The sequence below is a fragment of the Megalops cyprinoides genome, chromosome 21 (genome assembly GCF_013368585.1).
Source record: "Megalops cyprinoides isolate fMegCyp1 chromosome 21, fMegCyp1.pri, whole genome shotgun sequence".
Classification (NCBI taxonomy): domain Eukaryota; kingdom Metazoa; phylum Chordata; class Actinopteri; order Elopiformes; family Megalopidae; genus Megalops; species Megalops cyprinoides.
The window spans coordinates 8,572,950-8,588,461 of NC_050603.1; the positions used below are offsets into that span (position 1 = coordinate 8,572,950).

At 42.4% G+C, this 15,512-nt stretch overlaps 1 protein-coding gene across 2 annotated transcripts; it reads right to left on the reverse strand.

Moving 5' to 3' along the window:
- Positions 1 to 1,715: 1,715 nt before the first annotated feature.
- On the reverse strand, positions 1,716 to 14,923 carry cnot3b (CCR4-NOT transcription complex, subunit 3b). 2 transcript variants are annotated; one of them, XM_036515899.1, is made up of 18 exons: positions 14,825 to 14,923; positions 11,319 to 11,382; positions 10,089 to 10,156; positions 9,812 to 9,886; positions 9,542 to 9,631; positions 9,093 to 9,221; positions 8,702 to 8,797; positions 8,370 to 8,589; positions 7,911 to 8,044; positions 7,308 to 7,364; positions 5,904 to 6,882; positions 5,538 to 5,643; positions 4,991 to 5,132; positions 4,513 to 4,612; positions 4,054 to 4,252; positions 3,753 to 3,885; positions 3,531 to 3,656; positions 1,716 to 3,286 (listed from the first exon to the last, which is right to left on the reverse strand). In XM_036515899.1, the coding sequence occupies exons 2-18, from the start codon at positions 11,341 to 11,343 to the stop codon at positions 3,188 to 3,190; spliced, it is 2,778 nt and encodes a 925-aa protein (XP_036371792.1). In that variant the 5' UTR covers positions 11,344 to 11,382; positions 14,825 to 14,923; the 3' UTR covers positions 1,716 to 3,187. The 2 variants fall into 2 exon arrangements, with proteins under 2 accessions (XP_036371792.1, XP_036371791.1); XM_036515898.1 differs by having other exon boundaries at positions 14,778 to 14,923.
- Positions 14,924 to 15,512: the final 589 nt, after the last annotated feature.

A 15,512-nucleotide genomic window follows, 5' to 3' on the forward strand; every position in this document is an offset into this window, starting at 1 on the left:
GATGGATATCTTGTGTTTTTATACTCATAGATTAAGTTCTGGTAGTTTTCTTGGTCATGACTGCTAAAATTGTTTTGTAGGATATGTGGAGGTCAGTGGCCCCCCTGATGCTGATGCCTCCCCAGATACCGGACTAATGTCTCCAACTCTTGAGCTGCATGTGGGGAAGCAGTGGGACTCGAAGCAGAAAGCGTACACACAGCCCATACCTGCGCAAGGCACATCATATGCGGAGGAGTTAATTGGATTTGGAACTGTGCATAGGTCCAGACCAGAAAGTGCAAATGGAAAGACGATTGGTTTGTCTGCACTCTCCAGCTCCTCGGCGCAAAGCTGCCAGAATGTGAACACATATGTGGCGCCGTACCACTGTGCCCTGTGTGGGAAGAGCTTCACTGTGTCATCTAGCTTAAAAACTCATCAGAGGATCCACACTGGCGATAGACCGTTTTCCTGCTCCCAGTGTGGAAAGCGTTTCACTCAGAAAGGAAGCTTGAAGTGTCACCAGAGAATTCACACGGGTGAGAGACCGTACACCTGCCCCCGATGCGGGATGAGTTTTACTCAGTCTAGCAGCCTTCACAGACATCTGCTAATTCACACCGGTGAGAAACCTTTCCCTTGTGCCCAGTGTGGGAAGTGTTTCTCTCTGTTGGACAACTTAAAGGTTCACCAGCAAAGTCACACAGGGGAGAAGCCATTCTCCTGCACCCAGTGTGGTAAGAGTTTCACTTTGTTGTCAAACTTAAAGGTTCATCAGAGAAAGCATACAGAAAATAGGGTTAGATGCTAATACTATTTAGCACTGCCCACTCAGGCCACAAGGCTAAATTTTTTGGTCAAATAAAAAATTTGTCTCAGAAATAAAATGTGAAAACCATAGCTGTTGTGTAATTCTTGAGTCATCTTTCCTGGTCATGTACTTTTGTTTTCTCTCCATGGGTGGCCTCTTTATTTTTAAAACTTCTAAGGAAAATTGTGCTTGGCAGCAACTGCACTTAATTTGAATGCAACAGTAATTAATCCTCCATCTTTAAATTCTGTGGCATAATGTGGATACAAGATCAAAAGACCTGTAAACAGACTCCTCCAGGAAGTCACCCATCTTGTCCCCCAGGCACTGGGCACGGATGCTGCACTGCAAGGGTGTTTTAATCTAATCATCTGTGTCCATTAGCATAAAATACAACTAAAGAATTGGCGTCTCAACAAAAAAATAAAGTAAGATTATCAAGTTACCACAGGATGGTGTCCCTGCATTTACCATCACAGGAATCCAGAGACTACTAGACATTCATATGTGAACATGCCCTGTGGCTTCTCTTTCCCATCATCCCTGTTGCCAAGTCTAATTATCATCATGGGGTTGTGAATGTGACAGCCTCCCATCTGGCAGAATCCTCTAGAATGGGCACCTTGTGGCACACAGAACTGGCACAAACTGACAAATGTTTGTGGCATTACTCAAGTTCTCTCAGGCTGAGTGTTTTGAGAACTCCGTTTAGAAAAGCCAGTTAAACTCCTGATATTTGCGCATGTGCTTTATTTTTTAAATAATGTAACTATCCACTTTTAAATGAAGTTGAGGCAGCACTGTTTATAATACTAAAGTTTTAAAATTTCAATTCATATGTAGAAAAGACTAAGCAAATTTTCTAGATTTATCATGCTAAAATTGCAGACCTAAATAGAATTGAAGACAGCAGACATTAAAATTCTGAAAAGTAATGTTTTATTAATATTTTACAATCCTTTATTTCACTGTTATTTGTCTTATTTGCTTTACTCCACTTTTAAGTGTTATTTACCATGCTGTCCAGATGACAACAAAAAGGATGAAAAAGTCTATACAACAGTTTTTGGGAGAAATTCACATTTCATCTTTCAATTACTGTTCTCTTCCCTTAAGTAAACATGTTAACATTAAAACAGGACTCAATAAATGGTGCTTTGTCGTCTTCCAAATATGGCCTGTCCCCCCCCCCAAAGAAATAAAAAAGTTACCTCATATTTCAATTTCTCTGAAATGCTTTCAATATCTGCCTAAATTTAGTTATACAAGAAAAATCATTCAAGATTGCACTCCAAAACTGAAAGATAAAAAAGCATAATGAAATGAAAACGAAAAGGGGAAAAAAGCACTTCAACACATTATGTGGCTTTCAGCAAGTGAGACCTATTTCTGCTCTATAAAGTAGGGGAGGAAACGAAGCAAATTTATTCCTAATTTATGAAGCTGTAAAAATTCAAACTGACACATTTTTTGCACCCCCCCCTTCTCCCCCCAAATATATATATATATATATATATGTATATATATACACAAGGTAATCTAACAGATTTAAGTGTCCTCCCAAGCTTGGAAGTGCAATCCTGAATGATTTACAAATTTATATTATGAATGATAAAAGCATTGTTTGGGCATTGTCAGTTTAACTCATGAACTCATCTCACTTTTGGCTTGTTTTATTTACCTGTAAACACACCACAAAGTTTCAGTGCTGATGGTGGTCCTTTTGTCATACACTGACAGTTTCAAAAAGGATGGAAAGAGGACCTTTTTGCATAGCAGTTTGATCCATGCCAGGTTTGACAAAGAAGAAGGCTCTTGTACTGCATGTGGTAATGAGGAAAGTCAAGTAGGCCTGGTGTTACAGGTTTACAAATGCTCTTATCACGATGTGACAAGCATGAGATGGTTGGGCTTATGTCTGTTAGGCTGCACTTTGGAAAACCTGCAGCAGTGCAAACTGCTGTGAAATGTTCAGGTCCTGGACCTTCCCCCAGTATAATCTGATCGGGCTCTTATTTCACCAAACCCTTTCACCAAGGGTTATTACGGGTCTGCGAATTATCTTTGGTTCTCGAGTGAATCATGATTTTTTTTTTTTAACGTCTAAACAAAATATGTAAAATCAACCTGAAATCCAATAATCTTTCCACCAAATACCTTCAGTTTAGCGAGGCGATTAAAAGCATCAAACCGATGATGCGGTCGGGGTGGTGGGGGATGGAGGAGGGGGGTTTCCAGGGCTGGGAAGGTGATCCAACTGCGTTTGCATGAACAGACATGGACAGTCATCTTTGCATCCGTCTCTTCCAACTATGTTGAAATTCAATCCAGGAATGTCAACAGTAGCACACCCTGCTTTTTCTCCAACTCTTTCTGTCGCTCTCCAACGGTCAGTCACTGGAGATCTCTATCTTCAAGGTACCTGTACTCAAATGTGAATCCTTCCTTCTTCCTCTGGCCCCATTTCTCATAATCAAAGTAAATGTATGTCCCCTGAAAAACATTTGCTCATCAGACACTTCAGCCAGAAAATGGGGAACAAGCAGTTCAAATACATACATGTATAAGACCATAAAATTTGCCTGTGCCCTACCTATAAATCAAAAATTAATTACCTGCTAGATATACGCATACAAACCTCTCGATATAAACATGTATGAAGCATAAAAAGATTACTGTATTAGTGTACTTTTTTGAACTGGTAATCAGCATTAAAATCAAGTAATTAAGGGAGTACCTGTTCAAATTCATCTGTGATGGTCTTGGGCTCCTCATGCCTCTGGAACCACATCATGTACTTTGTGTGGAATCGCCATGATTGCTTCTTCAGTGCCTTTGCTGCAAGATACTGTGCCTTAGTGCCCTGTAGAAGAAAAGGAAAGTTGTGGACATGAGTCTCTTGACCAACAAAGACCTCAGGTCAGGCTTGACCTCGACAGACACACGGCTGTCTGGTTACCTCTAGATAGTAGAATATGAAGAAGAGGGTCTCAGTAGACAGTCTCTGGTAGAACTCCACAGAGTCGGAGTGAGGAGGGGGCACCTGGTGGTGGAAAGGCAAGGTGGGGCACGGATTCCTCATCAAGTACTGCCTGTAGAGGGGAGGAGGGGAGAGTTCAGTTCACTTCTCTGACAGCTCTACACCATTAAAGTGACAGGAAACAGCCCAGAGAAGCCCAGACCCCAACAACACAGTGTGGACATACCGAACAGCCCTGACACTTCCACAGGGAGGACCATGTTATCCCAGAATGCTGTACCTTATTCTCTCTGAGTCAGAAGGGTGGGGCATGTGCGTCCAGGCTGACTCCTGCATGGCCTGTTGATACATCTGCTCTTTGGACAGGGGGACGGGCCCGAGGGGACATACCCCCAGCGAGGGAGGGATGCTGACCTCAGACAGAGAAGGCTGGGGTGCTGTGGGAGGCCCAGGTGGGGCAGATGATGCAGGGAAGATGTCTGGGGAAAGTAAAATGGTGGCTCAGTGAAACAAACGGAGCTGATTCATTAGCACTACCAGTCAACCCTCAACCATTTAGAGCCAGTGACTTGTTTCAAATATCCGCGCAATTTTAAAGATACATCAGGTATCTTGCAAGCAGAATTAAATTCTGTGACAATTTATTCTGGCATGAAAAAATACATATTCTTCTCAGATACACGGCACAGTTGAATGCGGTGCTGAACATGTGATGTGTAGTGTTAGTGTTCACATTCACCCCTGTCTGACAGGTGCAGCGCTGGTATCTCGCCCTCCAGTCCTGAGCCCAGGGCGGCTCTCTCTGCCATGGACTTCAGAGAGCTGAGGGGCTCTGGTGCCTGAGAGACAAGAGGGAGATGATGCCAGTGCTGTTGCTGATTGTAATGCAAATCCATTCGCATTCAGCTTTCACTACCATAATCGCCTACTTCTTTTTTTTTTTTTTCTTTCTGTTTGCCTTTCCCTGTGAACCCAAGCACACTCTATAGTCATTCTCAGTCTGCCAATCTGGTAGTGATCTCATTACATTTAAGGGTGTGACAATCATCTTGGGATGGTTTTCACTCCGTGACCTTCCTGGGGAACAGAACTGAAAGCGTAAAACCCACAAGCTGTTGGCTTTGATTAGTCTCAGTTTAAATCCAAACCCATTCTGTTTCCCAAAATTCAGCTTGTTTGTGGGAAATGGTAGTTTCACCAAACCCTCCCGTTCTCACCTTGATGCCTTCCGAGGCCTGTGTGTATGAGTGAGGCCCGTTCAGCAGACTCCCGCCTCCTGGCTTGCTTTCACTGTAGGATGGGGAGGGCGAGCTGGGGGGCAGGGTCATTGAGCCCAAGAGGCTGGAGCCAGTCTCCTTACTGGGAAACAGAGGGAAATAACTACATAATTCAGGTTATTCTGGGTGAGGATGACCAAACTGGGCATTTTACACCTGTCGCCCCTTTCATTCATCTGGAAATTCCCTAAAATAACAGGCTGCAGAAGAAAAAACAAAAATCTTCAGATGGCTATAAGAACTCCACAGACTGAGGTTGAGATGCATAAGAGACATACAGTCTCTTATTTATTGTGTTAAAACCTTTATATACAAAACAGAGTTGTCTCATGTTGGGAGCAAAGATCCCTTTGTGTGTCACACTTCAGTATTCATACTCTACTGTATTCACAGAATTCCCCATACCTGGGAATCCCTATATTCAAGATGAGGGTCTCCTGTCTAATTTGGCATAAACAGAATAAAACAACACACAGTAATGACTCACGGGGGATTGGCTGCAGGCCCCAAGGAAGAGGGTTGGCTGTTTTGCGATTGGCTGGCACTACTGAGGGCGGAATCTGGTGTGCTATCTGCTACTACAGCACTGTAACCTGGAAGAAAAGGTGAGAATGTGGCATAAGTGAGGATATGAGGGAAAAATACTATTAGGTGACAAACAAAAAAGAGAGCAAATTAAAGACGTATATGTTAATGCAATTATTAAATACTAAATGTATACAGATGCACACTGCGAAAGAAAATGTAAACTGACAAAAAGAAGTACATTTGACAGACAGTAAACAGGCATTGCAAATAAACCAAAAAACAACTAATGATCACGTAAGACACATGAATGGTGTTCTAAACTTACTGGTACTGCCATTCTGCTTCTGTCCACTGGGCGGCCTGGGAAGTCCTCCACTTCCTCCTCCTGCACCAACTCCCCCACCTCCACCTGCACCCGAATTCCCTCCATTACCCCCTATGGCTCCAACAGCACTTCCAGGAGCCAGTCCGCCAACTGGACTAGGGGCCATCTGAGGCGGGCCCTGAACTGCGGTCTGCCCGCTGCCTAGACCCAAAATCCCACCGCTGCCACCACCGACTCCACTACCAGAGCCTAACAAACCGGCAGACACACCACTTCCGTTGCTACTGTTCCCTGTTCCTACCCCACTAGAGCTAGAAGTGCCACCCACAATAGACCCTCCTAGCCCACTTCCAACTGCCCCTGAAGCTGCTGCCTGGGCATAAGGAGCAGGGGTGGAGCTTGACAAGAGCCCAGCCATGGTGTTGAGGGATGCCGGCATCCCAGACAGACCCAGGCCAGGAATTTGATTGGCACCACTAACCCCTGTCACGCTACCTTTGCTGAGGCCTAACCCCAGTCCAAGCCCCAAGGACGAGGCAGCGGTTGGCCCTGAAGTACCCTGAGGTTGGGAGTTTGTGGCAAGAAGACCGGGTGTGCTAGTATTGGGAGGTGAGGAAGCGACAGATGTGGGGAGCAGGAGGAGGCTCGACGGGCTGGTGTTGGTGTTGGAGGGTGCCCCAGAATTCACAGAGTTTTTGGCTTGGGATTGATGCTGCTGTTGGTTCTGCTGCTGTGATTGTTGCTGCTGAGATTGTTGCTGTTGTTGTTGAGTCGCTGTGCTGTAGCTGCCAGAGTTGGGAAGGAGCCCCCCTATGCTGCCGAGGAGGCTGTTGCCCCCTGTGATTGCCCCACTGCCACCTGTGATGGTAGCCATGGACACCAGCGAGGACGAGGAGGCTCCGGAAGAGGATGACGAAGAGGAGGAGGATGAGGAAGAGGAGGACAATGACGAAGAGGGATTGCCATTCTTTACTGGTGACTGAAAGAACAAGGGGGACGTATTGTAGAAGCATACACAGATAGTATCTGTAACCTCTGAATAAACAGTAAACTCTGAACAGGGAGAAAACACAAGCACAAAGCAAGCATCACTGTCTCACTTCCTTTTTCTATAGCCCTGAAACAGTGTACATTAGCTCATGGTTTTCCTCAGCTGCATGGCCTACAGAGCTATCCCAGAATATCCAACCATCAACATGGCATACTGATGGCTACATTGGGTGTAAACTGGTATAACTTCTACACACATTTGCCCTTTTCAAAGCCAAAACAAAGCTAGGAGCAATCGACAATAAACTGGCCTGGCAGGAAGGTACCACACCTGGCACTTCTATGCCAAGTAAAAGCGAAAATTGTTTAGGAATGTCCAGTGCTCTTCTAACACAGACAGGAAATACTTGTTACCTGACTGACTTCACTGTCTGTGGAGCGTCCCCTTTTCTTGTCATCCTCTGAGTTCTCCTGAAAGACATGCACACAAGCATGAAGACACTTTGGGGAAAGGGACACATGAACACTGACACTTCACTGGCGCTACAGGGATAACTGCCAATGCCTTAGCTCCAACTGAAAGCATCAGCTTCTGTTTGACCTAAAATGGCTTTCAGTGTTGATTGTGCCGACTTAAACGCTGAACTTTACTTTTCATTTCTATCTTCCAATCTATCTTTCTCCTTTCCATTCTCCTAACTCTGTCCGCCCTTTGCCAGGGATGGGCACTTGCAGTTGCACCGGGTAGCCATTTTAAATCACTAAAAATGTGGAACTTTGTTATGAAGAAGCTTCCTTCCCAGAGTATAACACTAACACATAAATTAACAGTTTCTTTCTTTTCTGTATTGGGAACAACTCCCCTTGTGTGTGCTATTCCACTGTTGGCATAGTACTCGCTGGTTGAATGAAGAATTCACGGCGATATCAAGAACACACCCCGCCATAAAACACAAGGGGCTTCTCTGATGCTTGTGAAGAGAAAAGACCATTGGGAAATTACCAATAGACACTTACCGTAGTGCAAGTGGCAGGTGATGGAGGTATGGGAGAGGAGGAGGTGGTGGAGGTGGGGGTGCTGCTGGAGTGATGGAAGATCTCATCCTCCATGTGAGAGTGACCAGGTGGAGATGTAGCCACCAGTGCTTGGGCTATACATGTAGAGGAAAGTGTTCAATGAGCTCAAAGGTACATGATACAAAGACATAGGCGATAATCTGCCGACCAAATTCAGGCATGTTTTTCAAGCCAATGTAGAGACCTGATTGCAAAACAGTAAACATCTCTACTTGATGTATCAATACAGAATTAAACTGAATGAAACTTTCACATTTCAAAGTTCAAATACATGGCCATATTAAGTAATTCCTTTATGAATTTCAGGTTGAAAGTTGTCAATAACAAAGTGTTTATTCAAATGCTCTGAAACAGTACATCAAAACACAAAATTGCCTCTTCTACAATGCCTGTACTTACGGATATCTTCAAGGTCCAGGTCGTCATAAAGGAACTCATTCTCCTCAAAGTCCGGGTCCTGTGAAGAGTCGAGGTAGTACTCCACATCGTCCTTGATCTTCCGGATCGAGTCCACCTGCACCGAGTCGTTGTCCAGCATACGCAGAATGGTCTCAAGCATGCGGATGTGGTACCTGTGCTTTTCTATGAAACGCTTGAGCTCCTCTATTCGGTCCTGCTTCTGTGGACGGCAACATGAGGACAGTCAGTGTGATGTGTGAAGGTCTGAGCTTATTCTCCCGTGAGTTGGGACAGCAACAGATGGATGGCCAGGGACTGTAAGACAACCTTACCTCTTTGTCCCCTTTCTTCTTACGAGTCTGGACAGAGAGAGACTCCACCTCGCTTTCAAACTGGTCCACCTGCATGTTTAGAGTGTCTATCGTATTCTAATAGAGACGAAAAGACGATGCAGACGGTTTAGAGACAATGCGCCGCAGTACACAGAACAGCACCTGTATCACCACAACTTCAAATCAGTTCAACATTAAATCTGCTGTAAAGTAACTTCTGTTCTGCTACACATTTTATGTTTACATTTTTAATGTCACACTAAAGTACAGTGCACGGCTGCCCAGGAGATACTAAAGAGGAAAAACAACAAGAGTAGCCGTAGGCCAACAGGAATCAATCAGAAATTTCATCCCATGCCTCTCCATAACAATGCTAATCGAACACACTCACCGTCAGCCACTGTCCAACCTCCTCCTTCTCCCTCTGAGCAGGGTCCACCTTCTGCGCAAGGCCCAGTCCCTCCTTGGAGTAGGCCTTCGTCTTTGTCTCCCGCTCTACTATCTTAAACCGCTCCATTTGCTGAGCGATGAGAGAGTAATGATATGGTGATTTAATTACTTGATTACGTGTACATAGCCCTTCATACATTAGCTTGCTGATGCAATTTCTTAAAATGGGTAAACCTGCTTTCATCTAAGAATTCAACCTGACCAAAATTCCTGGCTCATTTATAGACATAAACCCAATGTGCACTATGTACAATTAACATAATTGCATTGCACTTTCCACCTACAAATGATAGAGGCCAGGAGCCTTTAGAGAAAAGTAGAGCAGGATCCCTGTGAGAGAGAGAGACTATGAAATGTTGAAATGTTGGAATGAGTGACTTTCTCCCTTACCGTCTCGATGAGTTTGCGGTTCTCGACTAGCTGCCTTTTGTCTTTGATCTCGTTGGAGGCCACCCATGTTTTTATCTGGTCTCGAAGACGCTGGGGTAGAAAAGGGAGAAGAGCACAGTTTCTTCACTTGGCCACATGGAGACACACATGCCATTCACTCAGAGCCCAGAAGACCTTAACTGCCAAATGGCATCTGCTATTAACGATTCTAAAAAGACTACCATGGTATCTGGTATATCCAACTGAGACAAAGTTTTTTTAATTACTAACCTGTAATTTTTTAATTTCTTTCTTGAGGTCCGCCTCGTATTTTTCCTTCTGGTTCGCATTGGCGGCATTATGAAGCTGGAACACACACACAATGACCATCTGTTCAATGGCAACATCCATTTCAGTGCCATTTTCTTAGTAACAGTTCTATGGTTCTATGGTATTTTGTGACTGAAACAAAATGTTAACACATCAACCATTACTAGTTGTACCTGCACTTTGATAGTGACAAGTATGTTTTTCTAGATGAATCTTAACAGGAACCAAGAATTCTCACCTTTTGCCAAATGTCTTCGAACTGTTCTACACCCTCCGCTACTTTCTTCAAACATCGATCTATTTCACCTGGTAGGGGGAGAGGCAGAGGTGTTCAGCTGTGCACTTAAACAGCTGCAAGAACTTGAAGAGGGCATAAAACAGTGCAAATCACACACTTTAATCCTAGCGCTATGATCTTCCAAACACAAGCACACACATTTTTCAAATGCATGTATATATCAGGAAGTTCTTTCCTGATGTGTTAGTATTTGACAAGCAACATTTGAGTACAAGCTTGTAATTTCATCTCTGCAGTGCTTTGCCAACATGATGTAAGAGAAACCACCACCTCTCCTTGTTTACTGAGATGAAAAGCCCCTTCACATATGACATTTAAACTGTAGCCTATTGCCTTCTGGCGTATCGCTTAGGCGTGAAAGGATGCATGAGGATGCATGAGGACTTAATTTGGTTTCACATTGGTAAAATGCTATATATATTTCGGACCTATGAGGTATGTTATGAAAAATTCCCAACAGGCTACACCCTACAATCTTAGGAAGAACAGTGATTTCAAAGTAGTTTATCACTTTTCATACAGCTAGTTACTGGATTCAATAATCATCTTGAATCAAACATTACTGTGTTAAAAGCGCAATTAAATTATCACTAGATTATCAAAAATAAACATCCTATCCTGCGAAGCCTACTGATATGTCACAGTATGACAGTTAAATTCTCTAATACGTAGTTCACCAGCTTGTAGCAAGATTTCTAGCAATTGCCTCATTTTTCTGGCACAAAATGAATATATTGATAAACTGAGAGGCAGTGGACTACTTTCTACCCAGATTGTGTTTACACAAGTATGTGTTTGCAAATGCACCTCCTGGGAGTTTCTCGCTAGGCTCAGTATCTGCATTCTGAGCACCAAAGCCTGAGCATTCGAACGCTGTGGGTATAAGCAAAAGGCTTCAAAACCATTTGGTCTCTTATCCATCTTGGACAAAACGTCTGAATATGATTTCAGGTGGCTATAATGTTCTTCCCGCCTTGAAACCTCTATCAGAGAACCTGCACTGCTGGTCAATCTATTTCACTTGGAAACATGGCACAAGTCAAACACTTTAGGTGGCACATAACATTCTTCATGCACTGTAACAGGATCACAAAACAATCAGAATAACAATAGTAAGGGACCCGAGCTTATCATTTTCAAGGACAAGCTGAAAATAAGAGAGAAACGTACCTTGTAGTTTTCTCTTATCAGCCATGACTTACTGACTAGGATGCTTTCTTCATACCGTCTTTCACTGTCAGAAAAGAAGGACAGATTAACACACAGAAACTGTTAAAAGAACAGAAAATGGCACAGAAAACACAGTATTTCTGCAATGCTTCACCAGAGACAGACAGGGCACTGCAGCTGCTATATTACTGGATTTCTGACAGAGTAGAGGACACTATTTTCACAATGCACGAAAACAGACTAGGGTAACAAAACAGAAATTACTCTCTTTAACATAAACTGGTCACAAATGCCTATCTGTGACAGACGTAGGTATTAAAACAACTACAATTAAGTCTTTGTCATAATTAACAATTGGGGTAAATACCGATTCAAGAGCTGACTTTGTTTTACAACTCAAAGACAGAAAATGAGTAGCCTTGATCCTAGACAGAAAGCCAGTGGGAGACCAAAGCATGCCTATAGTATTAAATTACTGAATGAATCTAATGACAAAATTAACATTCCCTAAGACTGGAAGGACTAGCATGGTCTACATTGTGGGTGGAATTATTTGAGCTTAGTGCATATAAATGATTCCATTGTTAACACACTAAATTGCATAGGCCTAAATTAGGCGATAACCAGAAATGCCAATTTCTTGATATAAATAAATCATAGATACCTTTTTGTATGCATCAACTACATCACCAAGGACAGACTTAAAAGAAACCATAAACGTTTACTAAGGACATTCGATTTTAACACAAGTCATTACCCTTTCTGTTCCATTTCAAAATGTGCCTGAAATGTAATTTGCTGATTTAACTCCTCACTCTCGCTTAGACCGCATAAGGATATACATTCATAAAAAGGCTTTTATGAACGGTAAGGCTAGATTATCATAAATGTGGACACACTATAGATTAGCATAAAAAGATAAAATAAAGTGGGGTTGCCACAGATTTCCCAACTTGTTATATAGGCCCTATACCTCTCAACGTGCTCATAACGAATTCACACCCGTCTCTGTCCATGAATAGGAAAGTTTCATTTAAATTCCACTTGTACCACATTCCATCCAGAACACTCTTTTCCTGGCCAGAAAAATATTAATGTAATCTCTCAAGTTAATGCATTATCTTACTCATTAAACTACCTTTGAAGTGGCTGGAGTAGAATGACACTTGTTAGAAAAACAGCAGTGCAACGCTATTTACACAGGAGCAGCTTTCCAAAAGAAAACAGCTGCACTGGGGGGGGAGATTTCAGAATGATCATCTGTTTTAGAGAGCTATGCAAGATGGATTTTGACAGCAGATTAAGAGGATCCTGAATTTGCAGCCCATGCCAATTTTGCCAGCTGACATCCATCAGTTTGAGTCTCAAAAACTCAAAAAGCCGCATCCGAATGAAACACCATCAATATATTAAATCAAAACATGCATTTTTAATGTTATGCCATGAAAGCTGTTAAGAGGCATACAGAAAACAGAGGCAACTAGTGGGAATTCAGCTTTAACTAGTCTGCCAGCAATGGGGTTCTAGAGGAAGGTATGTGAAAATTGCCAACTAAATTACAAGTCTCACTGATGAAGGTAACATGCTGAAACATTCTGATCTAGGCCTCCCCATTATAAAACATTTAGAACACAAATCTTATCAATTAAATTATTTGTCGCTTCGGACGTGTTTCTGTGTAGCTGTAAAAACTGCCCTCTTATTCGCCTCCTGGTGTAAACAGCCTTCTTCTGGGGTTCATTCCACCTCAAACACACCAACATCTGGGAGTCTGAGGCACATTATTATCAGGTTTACTGTAAAGTGTTAGCAGATATTGCTTCATCATTCCTAGGAACAAATCTGAAGAATAGGCTCTGTATTTCATGGAGCTTCTGAGATGTGTAAAATTTAGCTGGAGCACTGTGATCACCATTTTTCTCCATACTTTCCAGCCCCAATATCTCAGGAAATAATGTACCTAGAAGTCCGGGTGGCAGCCAACACATGCATAGGTACTTCATATGCAGAAAATGACCAAATCCGTTCATGGAAGGACATATTAAGTCAATCTAGACATAGTGCAGAGGTCCCTGATGGTAGGGGACATTTGACAAGTTCTGCAAACACTTACTCAAACTGATAAGTGCAGACTCAGTCAAAATTGCAAGGTAACTTGAAAGTCATAGCGGCGTGTTAAACTGCAAGCCAACTAAAAGCAGAACCAAATTGACGTTAACTTGATACAAGTAAACTCAACTATATTATTTCTACAATGTCAATATGAACTCAATGCGGCAATTACTTAATCATCACCTATCTTGTAGCGCAATTTAACTAATGTAAACTTGCAATATATTAAATGAGTATGTTGATTCATTTTTGTTTCTTCCATCCATATCCAAAGGAAAGTGGCGCACTGAAAACTCGTTTCATATTGACTAACCACAACATTGCATTTCTGCATAAAATGAATTTCCAGTGAAAGAAAACCAAAGACACCGGACTGACCCAAAAATCTACAATAACAAGATGTCTATGCTTAATCGCGTTTACAGCCGAAATCCACCGGTAGTGAGAATTGATATTTAAGCAGCTTTATACTGAATAATGACACATCGGTATCTTTCTCATTGCAAATTAAACACTGATGAGACTAACACCGCCACAATATGGTAAATAAAGCGTAAACAATGGCAGCATCCGCGCAGTGTCTTTGCTACATTCTTGCGCTAAACGTTAGGTAGCCACCTAGCTAAGGTAAAACTGTAAATGCGGCCCGTTACTTCCGAGAGACGTTCTTCAACCTCGCTATCACAGCTACTGTACGGCAAACTACTAAACATGCACAAGTCCCTCACAAAAGTGAAAATTACGAACAAATCAGAACAACCGAAGATTGGTTTTTATCTTTGAGGGTACGCTAAAATCAAAATTACACAAATCCACATTGCGACGGGATGAGTAATATAGCTAGCTAGCGAGGCTAGCTAGCTACCTAACGTTTGCAAAAAAAAAAAAAAACTTTTAGTACACGCTTCCATTAGAATGAGATATTAATGCATGTGACGTTAAAGTGTAATGTGATATTTAAATGTAAAGTAAAGCCTTCTGAATTTAATTCTCACCTCCAATTTAACTAGCCAGCTAACTAGCTGCAAAACAATAGCACGTAGCTACACTGCTAGGTAAGGTAGCTCGCCTAACGAATGTCAGAAAATTAGCCAGCGTTTGCTACATAATTTAACAAGATAACTAAAATGTTTGTATTCTTAGACGTGATATAGCAGAGAGAGCAGCTAACGCATTTTCACTATTAGCTAGCGAGCCAGCGAATGTTTTCAGATGGCTAGCAGAAGTTAACCAGCTAGAAGGCTAGCTACCTAGCTAGCTAGCTACTTAAAATGGGAAAGGATAGCTAGCTATGACAAACTACACAATTTCAATGATGTTGTCCAAAAATGCAACACGATAAGCTACCTGATTTTTCTGAATGTCCCTTCGCCTTCTACCCTTCTATATTGTACCTTAAGACTCCAAGTCTTGAAGCTTTATTTTTAATTTTTATTATTTCTTTTTGCCAAACAATCACTCAGTGAATCCAAGATGGCTACCAGGAACACCACCTCCCGTGTTACGCGTATGACCTCTTGCTCCGCCCCCGTAGTAAGCCATTGGACCCAAGATCACGTATTTGAGCTACCATTGGTCAATATTGTCTGTCGTTCAGGGGACACAGAATGACGACTTCCACTCATCGTTCTCTGTGATTGGATGATACCGGAAAGTGAAAGGTTGTAATGGTTCGTCAGCGCTTGGCAGTATTCCAAACTGCATACTTGCGTACTACGTACTTACGAAGAGAATTGTGAGTTATCATTGCAGTTATCGTCTACGGCATGTAATAATTCAAGAGAAAATCAAATAATTAAATTACACTGGCCAACTTTTACTTACAGCTAGCTAGTTAGCAACCACATAGACATACCACTAGCTAGCTAGCTGAGAATTTCTGGTATATATTCCTTTAGATACAGTCATGCCAAATAGACAAAGAGATCAGAGTCACATAGTTCAAGTGGTAATTAATGTATTTTGAGTTGTCCTGGGTCCACAGGCACACAGACATCCAAGGTGTGGATTCAGCCAACACCTGGCACCTCCCACTACAGTGAGGGAGTTCAAGAGCTGATTGATCACTTCTGGACACCCACA

Bases quoted from the DNA above. Each gene is read 5' to 3' on its own strand.
- cnot3b (XM_036515899.1), bottom strand. From the start codon at position 11,343: ATGGCTGATAAGAGAAAACTACAAG. The intron at 8,045-8,369 runs GTAAGTACAGGC...CTACATGTATAG, and splicing joins CCTGGACCTTGAAGATATCC to CCCAAGCACTGGTGGCTACA. The intron at 4,253-4,512 runs GTGAATGTGAAC...TACTTTCCCCAG, and splicing joins GCTGCACCTGTCAGACAGGG to ACATCTTCCCTGCATCATCT.